The 14,364-nt window shown below is 38.4% G+C and overlaps 3 protein-coding genes and 1 pseudogene across 4 annotated transcripts; all 4 read left to right on the forward strand.

Annotated features, from left to right (window-relative positions):
* Positions 1-205: 205 nt before the first annotated feature.
* LOC125474337 (WAT1-related protein At5g40240-like) lies at positions 206-2,694 on the forward strand. 2 transcript variants are annotated; one of them, XM_048577881.1, is made up of 8 exons: positions 206-646; positions 773-838; positions 961-1,074; positions 1,154-1,217; positions 1,323-1,394; positions 1,591-1,749; positions 1,840-1,991; positions 2,098-2,694. In XM_048577881.1, exons 1-8 carry the CDS (start codon positions 456-458, stop codon positions 2,252-2,254), a joined length of 975 nt encoding a protein of 324 aa, XP_048433838.1. In that variant the 5' UTR covers positions 206-455; the 3' UTR covers positions 2,255-2,694. The 2 variants fall into 2 exon arrangements, with proteins under 2 accessions (XP_048433838.1, XP_048433837.1); XM_048577880.1 differs by having other exon boundaries at positions 207-646; positions 1,154-1,394.
* Positions 2,695-2,850: 156 nt separating this feature from the next.
* LOC125474336 (WAT1-related protein At5g40240-like) lies at positions 2,851-5,461 on the forward strand. The gene is made up of 7 exons (XM_048577879.1): positions 2,851-3,847; positions 3,954-4,016; positions 4,105-4,218; positions 4,318-4,561; positions 4,670-4,828; positions 4,921-5,072; positions 5,154-5,461. The coding sequence occupies exons 1-7, from the start codon at positions 3,654-3,656 to the stop codon at positions 5,308-5,310; spliced, it is 1,083 nt and encodes a 360-aa protein (XP_048433836.1). The 5' UTR covers positions 2,851-3,653; the 3' UTR covers positions 5,311-5,461.
* Positions 5,462-8,476: 3,015 nt separating this feature from the next.
* On the forward strand, positions 8,477-11,143 carry LOC103936454 (annotated as a pseudogene).
* Positions 11,144-11,292: 149 nt separating this feature from the next.
* On the forward strand, positions 11,293-13,368 carry LOC103945041 (eIF5-mimic protein 1-like). Its single transcript, XM_048577882.1, has 3 exons — positions 11,293-11,453; positions 12,095-12,436; positions 12,895-13,368. Exons 2-3 carry the CDS (start codon positions 12,246-12,248, stop codon positions 13,199-13,201), a joined length of 498 nt encoding a protein of 165 aa, XP_048433839.1. The 5' UTR covers positions 11,293-11,453; positions 12,095-12,245; the 3' UTR covers positions 13,202-13,368.
* Positions 13,369-14,364: the final 996 nt, after the last annotated feature.

The following is a 14,364-nucleotide window of genomic DNA, read 5'->3' on the forward strand; positions in this document are numbered from 1 at the left end:
ATTGATAACAAATTTCACCACATGATTACAATTAATAACTTTTTCACCAGAGAGGTCTATTTAAAAGTTGGGTATCACCACAAGGATCATGAAAAAAATTTGGCCTTACTTTTTATTTATTTTTTATTCTTTGATTGGACAAAAAATAAGAATCAGAACATTCAGATGGAAGGAGTTTAATTCTCATATTGTTAATATCTCCAACTTTCCAGTCTACTGCGAAACGCTTAAGAGCAAATTCATTTAATCTGGGGTGGGTGGGTTTTGTGAGTTTATTCTTGTCCACAAATCTTAAATTAATCCAGAATTTAGTATAATAATCATTATCCACAAACAATGGCAAGATTGATTTTTAATATGCCTGTTTTGTACGCTTCTTTGTCAGTACTTAAAGAGTTTGGTAGAGAGAGAGAGAGAGAGAGAGAGAGAGAGAGAGAGAGAGAGCAGAAGAAAGCATGGATATGCAGGTAGGTTGCAGGTGGGGTGTTTTGTTACCTGTTGTGGCTATGGTGACGGTGGAGTTCACAGACGTCGGCGTAACGACTGTAAGCAAAGCAGCAATGTCAAGAGGAATGAGCAGTTATGTTTTTGTTGTTTACTCTAACGCCCTTGCTGCCATCTTTCTCCTTCCTTGCTTCATTTTACAGTAATAATTCTCTTCTCATTTCTCACATCCATTCATTTCATATCTTCTCTGCAGTTCATCAGTGATTACTTTTACCTTAAGGTAAAACAATGACATTTCTTCCGTTTACTCTCTCTGTCTCTGCAGAAAGAAGCCGGCCGCTTCTCTTCCTCTTTCGCTCCTTTGCGGACTCTTCCTCCTTGGCCTAATTGGGTAAGAATATTGTGTCATTTTGTTCTGTTTGCTTAATTATAATCTGCGTAATGAATGCTCTCATCGCTAGATCAATTTCGTACTGCTATCGAAATCTTATGTGACAAGGAAGATTGTTGCAGGAGTTCGAGCCTGATATTAGCATATAATGGCATCAACTACAGCTCACCAACAGTTTCATCAGCAATGGGAAACCTCATACCAATTTTTACCTTCGTACTGGCAGTCATTTTTAGGTATGGAACCCTTTCTTTACTTTCTTATGCACACATCGCGTGTTTGCATTTTCTTATAACTTCTTTCAAAACTATATAGGATTGAAAAGCTGGATTTAAGGAAATCAAGTACTCGAGCCAAATTGTTGAGCACTATTGTATCGGTATTTGGTGCTTTCATAGTGATCCTTTATAAGGGCTCGGCAATCTTAACGTTCAAGGGTTTATCACCACCAAACTTTTCTAACCAGCACTTCGTGTCGCAGCAGACAAATTGGGTCTTTGGGGGTTTTCTCCTTGCTCTGTCTTGCCTTTTGGCTGCTATATGGAACATTGTGCAGGTACCCTGCAATCCAAGAGATTCTACCTTGTAATCGGGGGATATATCCTCAGGTCACATGATGAGCAAGACACTCACATGGCATATTTCCCCGATTACATACAAGTTTTTCGTTTGCAATCCAATTAATATATTCATTACATTATCAGTGGAAAGTTCACTTAGAAACTGAGTTTTCAGTTTTCCCCATCTCTCAGGCACCCATTGTTAACAACTTTCCATCAAAGGTGACCATAGTATTCTTCTACATCTTTTTCGTCACAATCCAAACTACAATATATTCCCTAATTGTGGAAAGGAATCCAAATTCTTGGGTATTAAGGCCCGACATCGAGATGATCGCCATTGTCTGCTCCGTAAGAACAACCATAAATCTTAATTTGATTGTGATGGAACTTGTTTCACGGTGATTATGAATTGATATGTTCTGATTTACATTATTTTAGGCTATGTTTGGGAGTGTTTTTCGTACCGCTGTTCATGTTTGGTGCTTACAGCAAAACGGGCCAATCTTTGTAACCATGTTCAGGCCGTTGGGAGTTGCCATTGCAGCAGCCATGGTGGTCATATTCCTCGGTGAATCGCTTCACCTTGGCAGGTTTTATTTATATCTCATTCATTAAATTCAACTCAACATTCCCAGATTAAGCATTTGCATGATTAATCGAATGACCTTTACATGTTAATATCTATGTCTATGGCAGTGTAATTGGATCAATCATTATTGCAATTGGATTTTATGCTATGATATGGGGACAAATCAAAGAACAGAAAATCGCTATGGAGAATGAAGTCCACATCTTGGCATCAGCCACCCAACAGGCTCCACTTTTGCCGTGCAGAGTGGCGGAAGATCAATGACAAAGAAACTTGCAAAAATTTGTTCATGAATAGGATGAGAAAGAGGTCCCTTCGGGGATATCCAATAAAATTAGAACGATACAGAGGATATGATAAAAAAGAATTGAGCTTCAAATTTATTTAGAGGGTAAAATGGGATTTAAACTTGTAAAAGGTGTGAGGTCGATTTAAGAAAAGTGCTGATACACCGATCCTAATATCTTATCTTTCCACTCATCTTATATATCGATCCACCATAAAAAGTAAATAAAAACCCATACTATTTTCCCGCCCATTGTTATTCCCTAAGCACCCTTACCCCCAACACCCTGCTCATTGGCCTCCTATTCCGATCATTACTGCCCGATCAATGCTTGATTTCCTTCTCATGTAACATGTTCTCCATTCTATTTTCAATTCTTTGAATAATATTACCAAATATGACGGAAGTGTTGGCTTTATTGCTGCATTCATTGGTATAAATAATTAGTTTGAGTTACAAGAGTCCTACTGGGATACTGAGTTCCCATAATCCCATCTATACTGAATGCACAAGATTACAATTATCACATCCTTTGACAGATTACAATATACTTCTAATGAACATGGGACTCTTGTTTAACAATTTTGAAACACAATAGAAAGAAAAATGCGGAGCTCTTCAGTGACTTGAAACAATCATACACATATGCTGCACTTCCATTGTAATTTGCATGCTTTGCTTGTGCCTGGCTAGCGGGTTTGGCAATGGCATCTCAATCCGCAATAAGCAACTTCCCTCCAAATGCCTCATCCCCTTCCTCTCTCTCCTCACCATTCACCTACACAAAGTAATAGAAACATGACCCTCACTTGTATCACCTGTCCACAAGATCCAGTCCGTCTCATAACCTTGATCAAATAGCATGCTTAATCATGTTGTCCATTCTGGAGGTTGAAGTTTCAGAAAAGATTGAGAGGGCTAGGAGGCGACAATAAAACGGGGTGTGAGCGGTGTGCTAAATCGCTAGGGACGAGGGAATGATACTTCCTTTTTTACTGTCCTTATATGTCATTTTATGAGAGGATAAATTAGTCCTTAAAACTTTAATAAAAAGTGGTAACACTCTTTAAGAATTAGTGGGGACTTTAATTTGTATGTTGAATAGTCCTGCACTTGCTTCATTTTGTCTTGGGGAATCATCACAATTGGTTTTGTAGGAAAGAGACAACAATTTGATTAATTATTATCGTGCCACAAAAGGTGACAATATTTTTAATATTTGTTGCCAATAAGTTAACCTGTCCCTTTCCTCTCTGGTCATCCATATATTATATGAAAGTTTCGTCCTGGAAAATATGCCTGCTTTCTATGTATCTTGTTTTACTTTGTGATTAGTTGGGGGGGGGGGGAGAGAGAGAGAGAGAGAGAGAGATTCAGATGGAGATGGAGATAGGTTGTACTTGTATGTGGGGTGTGTTACCTTTCGCAGGCATGGTAGCTATGGAGTTCGTAGACGTGGGCATAGCAACCATAAGCAAAGCAGCAATGTCAAGAGGAATGAGCAGCTATGTTTTTGCTGTTTACTCCAACGCCTTTGCTACCGTCTTTCTCCTTCCTTTTTTCATTTTACAGTAATAATTTTCCTCTCACACCCTTTCAGTTCATACACACACATATATAGTGTTTATTTTTACTCAATGTAACATATAATTAATGACATATTTCATTACTCTGCAGAAAGAAGCCGATTTCTCTTCCTCTTTCATTCCTTTGTAGACTTTTCCTCCTCGGCCTAATTGGGTAATATTTTTTAAATGTTCCCTTGGTTTTGTTTGTTCATAATCTGGGTAAAGCTTTCGTAGAGCATACAGTTTTGTGCAACTTGCAGGAGTTCGGCTATGCTATTGGCGTATAGTGGCATCTACTACAGCTCCCCAACACTTTCATCAGCAATATCAAATCTCTCACCAATTTTTACCTTCATACTGGCAATCATTTTTAGGTAGTAAGGGCTTTTGTTTTTTGTTTTTTTTTTTTCCCCTCTCCTCTATGTACACATCAGATGAATTACTATTACCTTTCGTGTTTTTTCCTGAACTAGGATGGAAACACTGGATTTAAGGAGAGCAAGCAGCCAAGGAAAATTGTTGGGCACTCTAGTGTCTGTATCTGGGGCGTTTGTCGTTGTCCTATACAAGGGATCGATAATCCTAAAGTTAAAGGCTGTATCAACCCCCGACTTCCTTCACCCGCACTTAATCATCTCAGAACAGACAATGTGGGTCTGTGGAGGTCTTGTACTTACAATGGGTTGCTTCTTTGGTGCATTATGGAACATCGCTCTGGTACGTATTGGTTACCTTCATTTACGATTAATAGCTAGAAACGGATATATCACTTGTAAACCAACAAACTCCCGCTCTGACCTTTATTTTTTTCCCCTGATCTGTCAGACATCGATTGTTACGAACTATCCATCAAAGGCAACCTTTGCATTCTTCTACAAGTTCTTTATGACCATCCAATGCACAATATTTTCTCTAATTCTGGAAAGGAACCCAAATTCTTGGGTGTTAAGGCCCGACTTCGAGATGGCCACCATTATCTGCTCAGTGAGAAGAACTATAAACTTGATTCTGAAAATGTTGCTATTTAAGTATCTTTTATGTTTAGGATTGATATATACCAGCTTTTGATTATTTAGGCTGTATTGGGGAGTGTCTTTCGCCTTGGAGTCTATTCATGGTGCGTGCAACAAAAGGGACCGATCTTTGTATCCATGTTCAAGCCCTTGGGAGTTGTCATTGCAGCATTCATGGTGGTCATCTTCCTGGGCGACGCGCTTCACCTTGGCAGGTAACGGGTTTTATTCATATCTACTTCATTAGATTTATGATCAAGGCAGAAATTATATCGGTTGAAATTTGTCTGTGGCAGTGTGATTGGATCTTTGATTATTGCAATTGGATTTTATGCTATGATGTGGGCACAGAGCAAAGAAAAGAGCAATTCTATGGAGAAAGAAGTCCACAGCTCGGCATCAGCCACCCAACATGCTCCCCTTCTGCAATGCAGAGCCACGGAAGATGTATGACAACTCGAGAATGAATCAACTCGAAAGGAACGTGTTTTTTTATTGAACTCAAGGAATACGAAACTCAGTGACTTTTAGCTACTGTGCACACATCACAATTTAGGGAAGAGTATGAAACATTATGAAACAAAGATGGAACTTTCTCAAATAACCAAAAGATGCATGACCTAATCGACAATGCCAGGACTAAATAGTTTATCTGCCATTGTTACTACTTCGAACTTGATTAACACGATCAGGTGCTATATCATCCACATAGTAGTACCATACGCAATGATCTCTTCAAATAATTTTTTTGGAAGATACAGGTAACATGGGCATTGCTTTAATTGCGTCTACAAACCAAGATATAGACTACTTTTCACTCATATTATCTTCAATTGCCACCACTTCTACTTTACTAGATATCTTCATTCTTGATCATGTCCTTTCTCATATGTCACATATCTAACGAAACATTCTCATCTCTGCTATACTTATTTTTTGCACGCTTTAATGCTTGACTGCCCAACATATCATGCCATAAGCATTGTTGGCCTTATTGTTGTCGTCTAATTTTTTTTTTTTTTTTTTGAGCTTTAGTGGTATATGTAACGACCTATCCCCAAATATTACAGTTTTTTATAATTTTAAAGTGTGAATTTACGATAACGCCCTTAGAGGCAAAAACATTGACTTTTGTTGACCATCTTGTCATGTCTTGTAAGATTCGTTTCCTTGGCATATCCTTGTAGCACTCATCGTTATGAATGCGTCGGCGTAAGTGGAATTGAATTTGGAGCTAAAACGAAGATTTTACAGAATTCAAAAACGTTAAGGGCATTTTGGTAATTTCACTATCAGAGATATTTCTCCACTTTGGGCCTCTCCTTGGCTGACATGTGGTAGACTTTCTCCCCATTTCTGGGGTGCCCATTTCTCCTTCGTGCCTTCTCTCTCTCTAGAACTCTCTCTACTTTTCTCTCCCTCTCTTGAACTCTCTCTCTCTCCCTCTTGCTCCCATCTAAACTCTCTCGCTCTAATTCTCTCCTCCCTCAAACTCACTATTTATTGTTCTTTGCCAATCACCGAGGCACCACCACACTGACGGGTAAGGATCGAAAACCCTCATATCATGTCATTATCACTGTTTACATTATTTTCCTAACTTCCATGTGGACTTTTGTGACGGATTAACACATAAACAACGAAGAGGGGAAACTTCCCTTATTTGTCCGATGACTTTAAAGTGATTTTCCGGCCAACTCTAGCCATGGCCAAGGAAACGAAAAGTATATTTCTATCCCGCTCATTCGTAGCTTCAAATTTATATATGGCATGTTAGTTATAGTCCTGAAATTGAGCTAATCGGAGCTCGGGGATTTCCCGGACATTTTTCCAAAATTCGGCCGACCCACGGCCTGAAATCGAGTCGACCCGACTTGTAATCCAAACCAGATCCAAAACCCAGCTACTGGGCCCGATCCAATAACCGTCCCAAACCTTTAGGCCATGTAACCCAAACCCTTGGGCCATGAACCCTGACCCGGATCCAACCTAGCAACCCAAAGCCCAGATCCGACCTGACCCAGACCCAATCCTAGTGTTCATGGTCGACGCGTGGAAATCATGCGCTTTCGCCGAAGGTACTGTGCTCCGCTGCAGTGGCTGTTGTCTGTGAATTTTCGGCGACCCATCTCGGTGCGTGCGGTGGCATGTGGTCTTCTAGGCCATCGTCCTGTCGCAAGGTGTAGGAGAACCCAAGGTTCCTCTTTAGGTTTTTTGACGTGCTGAATTCGAATCTGCAGTCCGTTTTCCCAAATTCAATCGTTTTAGTAGAGTTTAATTAAATAGCCCTTATTTGTGTTAGTTGCGTCGGTGGGAAATGACATCGTCCTCTCTAGTTCGAGCAGCACCCCGACAACAAAATATCTGTGAGTGGACCCTTTCTCAAATTACATGTTTTTTTAATAAAATATTAGGCTTGCATGTATTGCATATTTCATAAATTGAGTATGTTTTATATTATGTTTTACGAATTTCTATATTTATGGTTTACAGAGAATTTATGATTTATTTAAATTGCTTTTACAAAATATTTATGATTTATCGAATTTACATTTTACTAAAAGTTATGAATTATTGGATTTTCGTATATGAAATTCTATGGATTTACGAATATGAATTATCATGGATTTATGTGATGAGGCTTTGAGTTTTTGAGCTCCGGATTTGATATGAGATTTTGAGATACGTTTTCAGTGATTATCTAGTGGGTTATCATACAACACATACACACAACCGAGTATGTAGACGTCTAGGGACATAAGGAATAGTTGTGGATATTTATGACATACTCCCAGCTTCACTAGCCACGGCTAGTATCAGTGTGTTATGTTATATGTATATGTTTCTTCTTTGGCGTAACCCAGAGTCGTACAGCTTCACCTTCGAGTGATGGACCCTATATTTCTTTTCTGGCGTAACCCAGAGTTGTACAGCTTCATATTCTAGTGATGGACCCACTACATATACATATATGTTTCTTCTCTGGCATAACCCAGAGTCGTATAGATTCACCTTCGGGTGATGGACCCTTATGTTCTTCACTAGCGTAACCCAATGTCGTAGAGGTTCACCTTCGGGTGATGGTTATGCCTTCGGGCCATTATGATTCCCCTAGTTGAGTACATCATTGCTATGATTTACAGATGTTTACGAATTTGCCTTCGGGTGACTATATTACCATTACTAAGCACTGGTTTACACATATGTATTTTACGAACGTTTTTCATGGCATGCTAGAGTTTTCAGAAAACCTACTATGTAGTACTATATATGTGTTTTCCAAACAAGGGGTTAGTATGTTCATAAAGAAAATGGTTTTCTTACTATTAGTATTATTATTATAAACTTTGATCCACTCACCCTTTGTTTTGCACTCCCTCAGGAGTTAGAATCGAGGCATTCGATCGCGGTGTCAGGGCACTTCCGCATAGGTATCATCAAGTCTTCCTTGTGTAGGACCCACTCCTTTATTCGTAACATTTTATATTAATTCTTTCACATTATTCTTGATTAGTTGTATGTTCTGAACATGATCCTGCAATTGCATACTTCATTATATTCAAATTTACACATTTTGTTTACGTTCATTCTTTCTTTATATGTTGCATGCATGTTCAAAATGGCTTCGTCACCCTCGAGTGTCGGCCAACACGTGCCTATTCTGATATTTGGTGATATAGGTGTGGGGGCCGTGTTAGCATATGGTTGCATAACACATCCTATGCACTCTTTCACTTCATCCATTCAGCTTGTATTTTATGGTAAAGATCTTCATCTAATCCTCCCTTTTTTTTTTTTTTTTTTTTTTTTTTGCAATAAAGATTCAAGATAGCAAAAGTGTTCACTCTTTGGTACTTCCTGATTTCTAGTCCTCACACCTATCTCATCTTAACTCCATTCCTAGTGAACTTGCACTTGCACTTTATATACTTTGTCTTTGACCTACTTGGGTGAAGATCTTAAGATTCGAACGCTTTCTGTCAAAGGTTAAGCTTTACATTTACTCCATCTTGTGTTTTATTTATTAACATTATATCATCTATGAAAATCATACATAAAAAAAATATCATCTATCAACACTTATATCATCTGCGAAAAGATATATGACAACGAAATTAACTCGCAAAGTTTCATTCGTGAATCGGATTAGCAAAAGAGCTATAATGATTATACACTCGGCACTAACCTTAAATTAATCCAGCATATCTTGATTATGTTGGAGGAATCCTCATAATTTGGCTGTTGTAGCAGCACTTCAGGTATTAATATATTTGTTACCAATGCCTTTTCCCCACGTGTCGTATAAAATGTGATAAATTATATAGCACCCTGATCAGTACGCCTGCTTCCTGTATATATACTTGTTTTACTTTGTATGTATGAGAGTTCTATATTAAAAAAATATGAAAAAAATAAATTAAATTGAGAGACAGAGGCATGAAATCCATGGATATGCCGGCTGGTTGTAGTTGTAGGTGGGTTGGTGTGTTACCACGATGTGGGCGTATTAACTATAAGCAAAGCAGCAATGTCAAGAGGAATGAGCACATCAGTTTTTGCCGTTTACTACTTTACCCTAACGCCCTTGCTACCATCCTTCTCCTTCCTTTTTTTCATTTTACAGTAGTTCTCTCACCCTTAAATTTCATTTCATATGTATCACCTCTGCAATTCATCTATATGTATAGTGATTACTTTTACTTCCATGTAATATATAATTACATTTTCAATACTCTGCAGAAAGAAGCCGATTTGTCTTCCTCTTTCACTCCTTTGTAGACTCTTCCTCCTTGGCCTAGTTGGGTAATTATTTAACTTTTCTATTGGTTTTGTTTGTTCATAATCTGCGTAATGCTCTCATAAAGCATACATTTTGAATTTACTTAAATATCATACGACGAGAAAGAAAGATACGTTGTTGCAGGATTTCGGGTCAGATATTGGATTATAATGGCATCAAATACAGTTCCCCAGTACTTTCATCCGCTATGTCGAATCTTGTGCCAATCTTTACTTTCATATTGGCAATCATTTTTGGGTAAGAAGGGGTTTTGTTTTGTTTTTCTCGTGTTATGTACTGATCGAATGTGCTAGCGTTGCTAGCAGTTTCTAAACAAGGATGGAAACACTGGATTTAAGGAGATCAAGCAGTCTTGCTAAATTGTTGGGGACTCTTGTGTCGGTATCTGGGGCATTTGTAGTTGTTCTATACAAGGTCTCAACAATCTTAAAGTTAACAGCTTTATCACTGCGGAGTTCCTTCACCTACACTTGATTATCTCAGACCAGACAATGTGGGTCTACGAGGTCTTCTCCTCGCAATCACTTTCTTTTTAGCGGCAGTATGGAACATTTTTCTGGTAATCCTACACTAACCCAGTAACAGCCTGTTACATTGTCATATTTCCTTGCGAATAAAGAACTCCTGCTATGACCTTGATTTTTCCCCCTCCCTCGGACATCCTTTTGTGAAGAATTTTCCATCAAAGGTGACCGCTGTATTCTTCTACACCTTCTTCATGACAAGCCAATGACAATATTTTTTCTAATTGTAGAAACAAATCCAAACGCTTGGGTACTAAGGTCTGACGTTGAGATGATAGCCATTGTCTGCTCAGTGAGAAGAACCTTAAACTTGATCCTTGAGAATGTTTGTAATTCGGTCTCTTTGACCTTCAAATTGATATACACACTGGTTTTGATTAATTAGGCCATATTCGGGAGTGTTTTTCGAGTTGGTGTTCGTTTGTGGTGCTTGCACGAAAAGGGACCTATCTTTGTATCCATGTTCAAGCCCTTGGGAGTTGCCGTTGCAGCATTCATGGTGGTCATCTTCCTAGGCGACGCGCTTTACCTTGGCAGGTACGCAACAGTTTCTCTTAATATCTACATCATTAGATTCAATCCGAAACCTTCTGATAGATGCACTATCCATTTGCATTGTTGATGAAAAGACATGTATTAGTCAAGTACATTGGAAACTTTGTTGAAATTTATATGTTTGTGGTAGTGTGATTGGATCTATGATCATTGCAATTGCATCTTATGCTACAATTTGGGGGAAAGAGCAAAAGAAAAAGCAATCTTGTGGCGAAGGAAGTCCACGGCTTGACACAATCCACCAAAAAGACCCCTCTTTTGCATTGCTTAAACAACATTTCATTCACTAGGGTCGCGTTTGGTACGCGGGACGGGACGGAACAGAGTGGGACGAGGCGTTCCGTCCCGCGTTTGGTGCGCCTAAAATGAGTGGAACGCGCTGTTCCACGGAACAGATTTTGGATGATTTTTTGTTCCACACCCCCACCCTGGAACGGGTTGTTCCACGTCTGTGGGACAGAAATTTCCAATATTTTTAGACAAAAATGCCCTTGGTCTTTTTCAAAATTTACAACTTCAAAATCAGTTTACAAACCCTAAAAACAAAATCTCTTCTTCTCAGCCGTTTCTCTTCACCTCTGCATCCCTTTCCCCTTCGCAACACCTTCCTGCTCATCTTCTTCTGTGCAGCCTCGCAACCTTCCTCCTCGTCCCCTTCGCAACCTTCCTCCTCGTCCTCTTCCGTGTAGCAGCTCTGCGAACTTGGTGGTCCTCAGGTATCTCTCTCTCTCTCTCTCTCTCCTCTGTATTTTTGGGTAATTTTGGTTTTGATTATTTATGTTGGTTGGTTTGCTTTAAGAAAATTGTTTTATTATTTAATTAGTAGTCGATTCTAATTTGGAGAAAATCTTGTGATAGGGTTATTTGGATAATAATTGATTTTAGGTTCTGGATTATTTATGTTGGTTGGTTTGCTTTAAGAAAATTGTTTTATTATTTAATTAGGTTCTGGATTATTTATGTTGGTTGGTTGGTTTCCTCTGTGTATTTTGCATATGCTTTCATGTTTTTCTTACGTTTCAGAGTCAAGGTTTCTCTAACTGATAACTATATGGTTTGTTGAGGAAGGAACTTTTATCAATTTTAATTAGTTATAACCTATGACCTTTTGTCCTTTTGTAAAGACGGTAAAATGAGTTGTTGCATCAGGCTCTACTCAATAAAATGGAATTGATAATGCTGGCATTGTAATTATTTGAGGTTATAATGAATTTTTGAAATCTAACAAAGAAAGTATGTTTTGGACAATGTTTATCTGCCCATCTTTGCATACTGTAGGTTTTCCACACCCATTAGTATGAATTGTTTAGCCCTGTATACTGAATTTTGTTTTCCTTTGTTTCTCCTTTATGTACAGTGGCACGCGGATTAAGACCCGCAAACGGAATATTGCAGCACCGCTGGACACTGCAGCTTTTGCGGATGCAGTGGTCCAGATTTATCTGGATAATGCTGGTGTTTTGCCGGATGCACTGTCAGGACTTCCACCGGAAACGGTGTTCCAGCCAATGCTCAAGGATAATCTTGTTGGCAAAGGGCTAGTCCTATCGTTCATTACTGACTTCTTTAAGGAGTATTTGATTGATAATAGCCTTGATGATTTGATCTCCATTCTGAAGCGGGGTAAAGTGGAAGACAATCTTTTGGAATTCTTCCCATCCACAAAGAGAACTGATGAGAGTTTCTCTGAGCATTTCACGTAAGTTTGATCTGTTATTGAATTTTATTATGGATCATCTTGAGAGATAAGACTTATCTTTGATTTTTAAGATGTGCCGATGCTTTTGTTTTATTGTTGATTCATCTTTCTGTATGATCTCTGTAAAATATTTCAAAGCTTTTGGTTCTCTCGTAGAAGGGCTATGAATCATATAAATTTAGTTGATTTTCGTGTAGTCTTTATCATCAGTCAATTGTAATATGAATTTTGATTATGCTGTGAAGTATTTTTACCCAGTAGTCCCTTTGGTTGGTCACCCCATGATAATACATCGTACCGCAAATGGTAATGTGATTTTTTATTGTCAATTGCTCATTGATGGCTTTCATGTGAAGTATGTGTTAACTTGAACATTCGTTTTGTTTTATTCACACCTTGTACCAAAATTAAGGTTGTTTTATTGACACACCTTGGTGCTTATTTGTATCAATTTTCAGTAAGGAAGGGCTACTCGCCTTAGTTGAATACAACGAGAAGAAGATTTTCGATGTGAAGCTCAAGGAAATGAAATCTGCTTTAACAACCCAGATAACAGAGGAAACAGATATGTCTGAAGTCATTGAGACTGTGAAGCAGCGTGTCAAAGACGCCAAATTGCCTGATGTTGAAGTTGTGCGGATTTTGTGGGATGTTATTATGGATGCTGTGCAGTGGTCCGGCAAGAACCAGCAGCAGAACGTTTTGCAATTTTTCAACTGTATTAAATCATCTATTCTATATGGTGGTCTAGTGAAAGAACTTTGAGTTAGAATCCCAACCTGCATCCATTTGATTCGAGACCTAGTTAAAACTTCTTTTCTCTTTCTTTCAATTTGTTAATACACTCTATCAAGGCCTTAATCTGCTCACCATGTTCCTCCCAATTATCATGGAGGCAACCCAAATAATGCATTAGATGATCAATTTCCTCCCTTCCTCTGTTAAATTTTCTTCTACTCCATTTCATCAAATTTTCACTAGAAGAGTTTAATTCTCGTTGCCATTTCTCCAACCATCCACACCTACTTTGAATACTCCAGCTCTCTTCAACAATTTATTATGATTTTATGTAAATTATTTATTTCCTTAGTGATAGGATTGTAACATCTTATAAATCCATCCTTACAACAACAACCCACAATTGAAAGGACCAAAATTAAGGACTAAAAATTGAATTGGGGTGTGGGTTTTGCAATTTGCACAATAAAATTTGATGGGTTTGTGGTGAAAATTCGAATGGAGGTGTAGAAAACGGGGAAAATTACAAATTTTAAAGGGGTTTGCATGTGAAACACAACATATACCTATTAAAATTTGGACCAAGAAAAACAAATAATGGATAATAGTGTTCAAATTTGAACAACTTATTAAAAAAAAAAAAAAAAAAAAAGAAAAGAAAAAAAGAGTCATGTCCCGTTCCGCCCATGAAATTGTACCAAACAACAGCGGAACATGGGTATTTTAGTCATTTTAATCTTTTCGTTCCGTTCCGTCCATGTGCTACCAAACGCAGGACGGAACAACCGTCTTGTTCCGTCCTGTGCGTACCAAACATAACACAGAACATCTGTTCCGTCTCGTCCCGTCCCATTCCGTCCCGTCCCGTCCCGTCCCGTCTGCGTACCAAACGCTACCTAGAGGAACCAAAAGTTTCAAAAGAACATTTTTCTCATTCACTTGTATTTAATTTTGTTTTTTCTTCACTTGGTGTATTTTGGGAAACAAGAATGTATAATGAATTTTTATAAACGAGCTCTATTAAATGAGAGAAAATTGAGTATAACAGCTTGACTTAAAGAGTAAGATCGTGTGCATTGAGAGTTGTACTTGTGAGAGGTCGGATGATTTACGAAAACTAGGTGGAACAGGTTCACCGTCATTGTGCCATTCCAAATCACTATTACACAACCATGTGGAACGAGTCTTAC

Source organism: the organism of the source record quoted next, unplaced genomic scaffold (assembly GCF_019419815.1).
Source record: "Pyrus x bretschneideri cultivar Hongxiangsu unplaced genomic scaffold, Pyrus_bretschneideri_v1 Contig12, whole genome shotgun sequence".
In the NCBI taxonomy this organism is placed as follows: domain Eukaryota; kingdom Viridiplantae; phylum Streptophyta; class Magnoliopsida; order Rosales; family Rosaceae; genus Pyrus; species Pyrus x bretschneideri.

What these genes read in the sequence shown, in the direction of transcription:
- LOC125474337 (XM_048577880.1), top strand. Translation starts at nt 456, where the DNA reads ATGGATATGCAGGTAGGTTGCAGGTGGGGTGTTTTGTTACCTGTTGTG. An exon ending in TTCCTCCTTGGCCTAATTGG is followed by an intron (nt 839 to 960) that starts GTAAGAATATTG and finishes AGATTGTTGCAG; the next exon opens with GAGTTCGAGCCTGATATTAG. An exon ending in CTATATGGAACATTGTGCAG is followed by an intron (nt 1,395 to 1,590) that starts GTACCCTGCAAT and finishes CCCATCTCTCAG; the next exon opens with GCACCCATTGTTAACAACTT.
- LOC103945041 (XM_048577882.1), top strand. Translation starts at nt 12,246, where the DNA reads ATGCTCAAGGATAATCTTGTTGGCAAAGGGCTAGTCCTATCGTTCATT. An exon ending in AGTTTCTCTGAGCATTTCAC is followed by an intron (nt 12,437 to 12,894) that starts GTAAGTTTGATC and finishes ATCAATTTTCAG; the next exon opens with TAAGGAAGGGCTACTCGCCT.
- LOC125474336 (XM_048577879.1), top strand. Translation starts at nt 3,654, where the DNA reads ATGGAGATGGAGATAGGTTGTACTTGTATGTGGGGTGTGTTACCTTTC. An exon ending in CTTCCTTTTTTCATTTTACA is followed by an intron (nt 3,848 to 3,953) that starts GTAATAATTTTC and finishes ATTACTCTGCAG; the next exon opens with AAAGAAGCCGATTTCTCTTC. An exon ending in ATACTGGCAATCATTTTTAG is followed by an intron (nt 4,219 to 4,317) that starts GTAGTAAGGGCT and finishes TTCCTGAACTAG; the next exon opens with GATGGAAACACTGGATTTAA.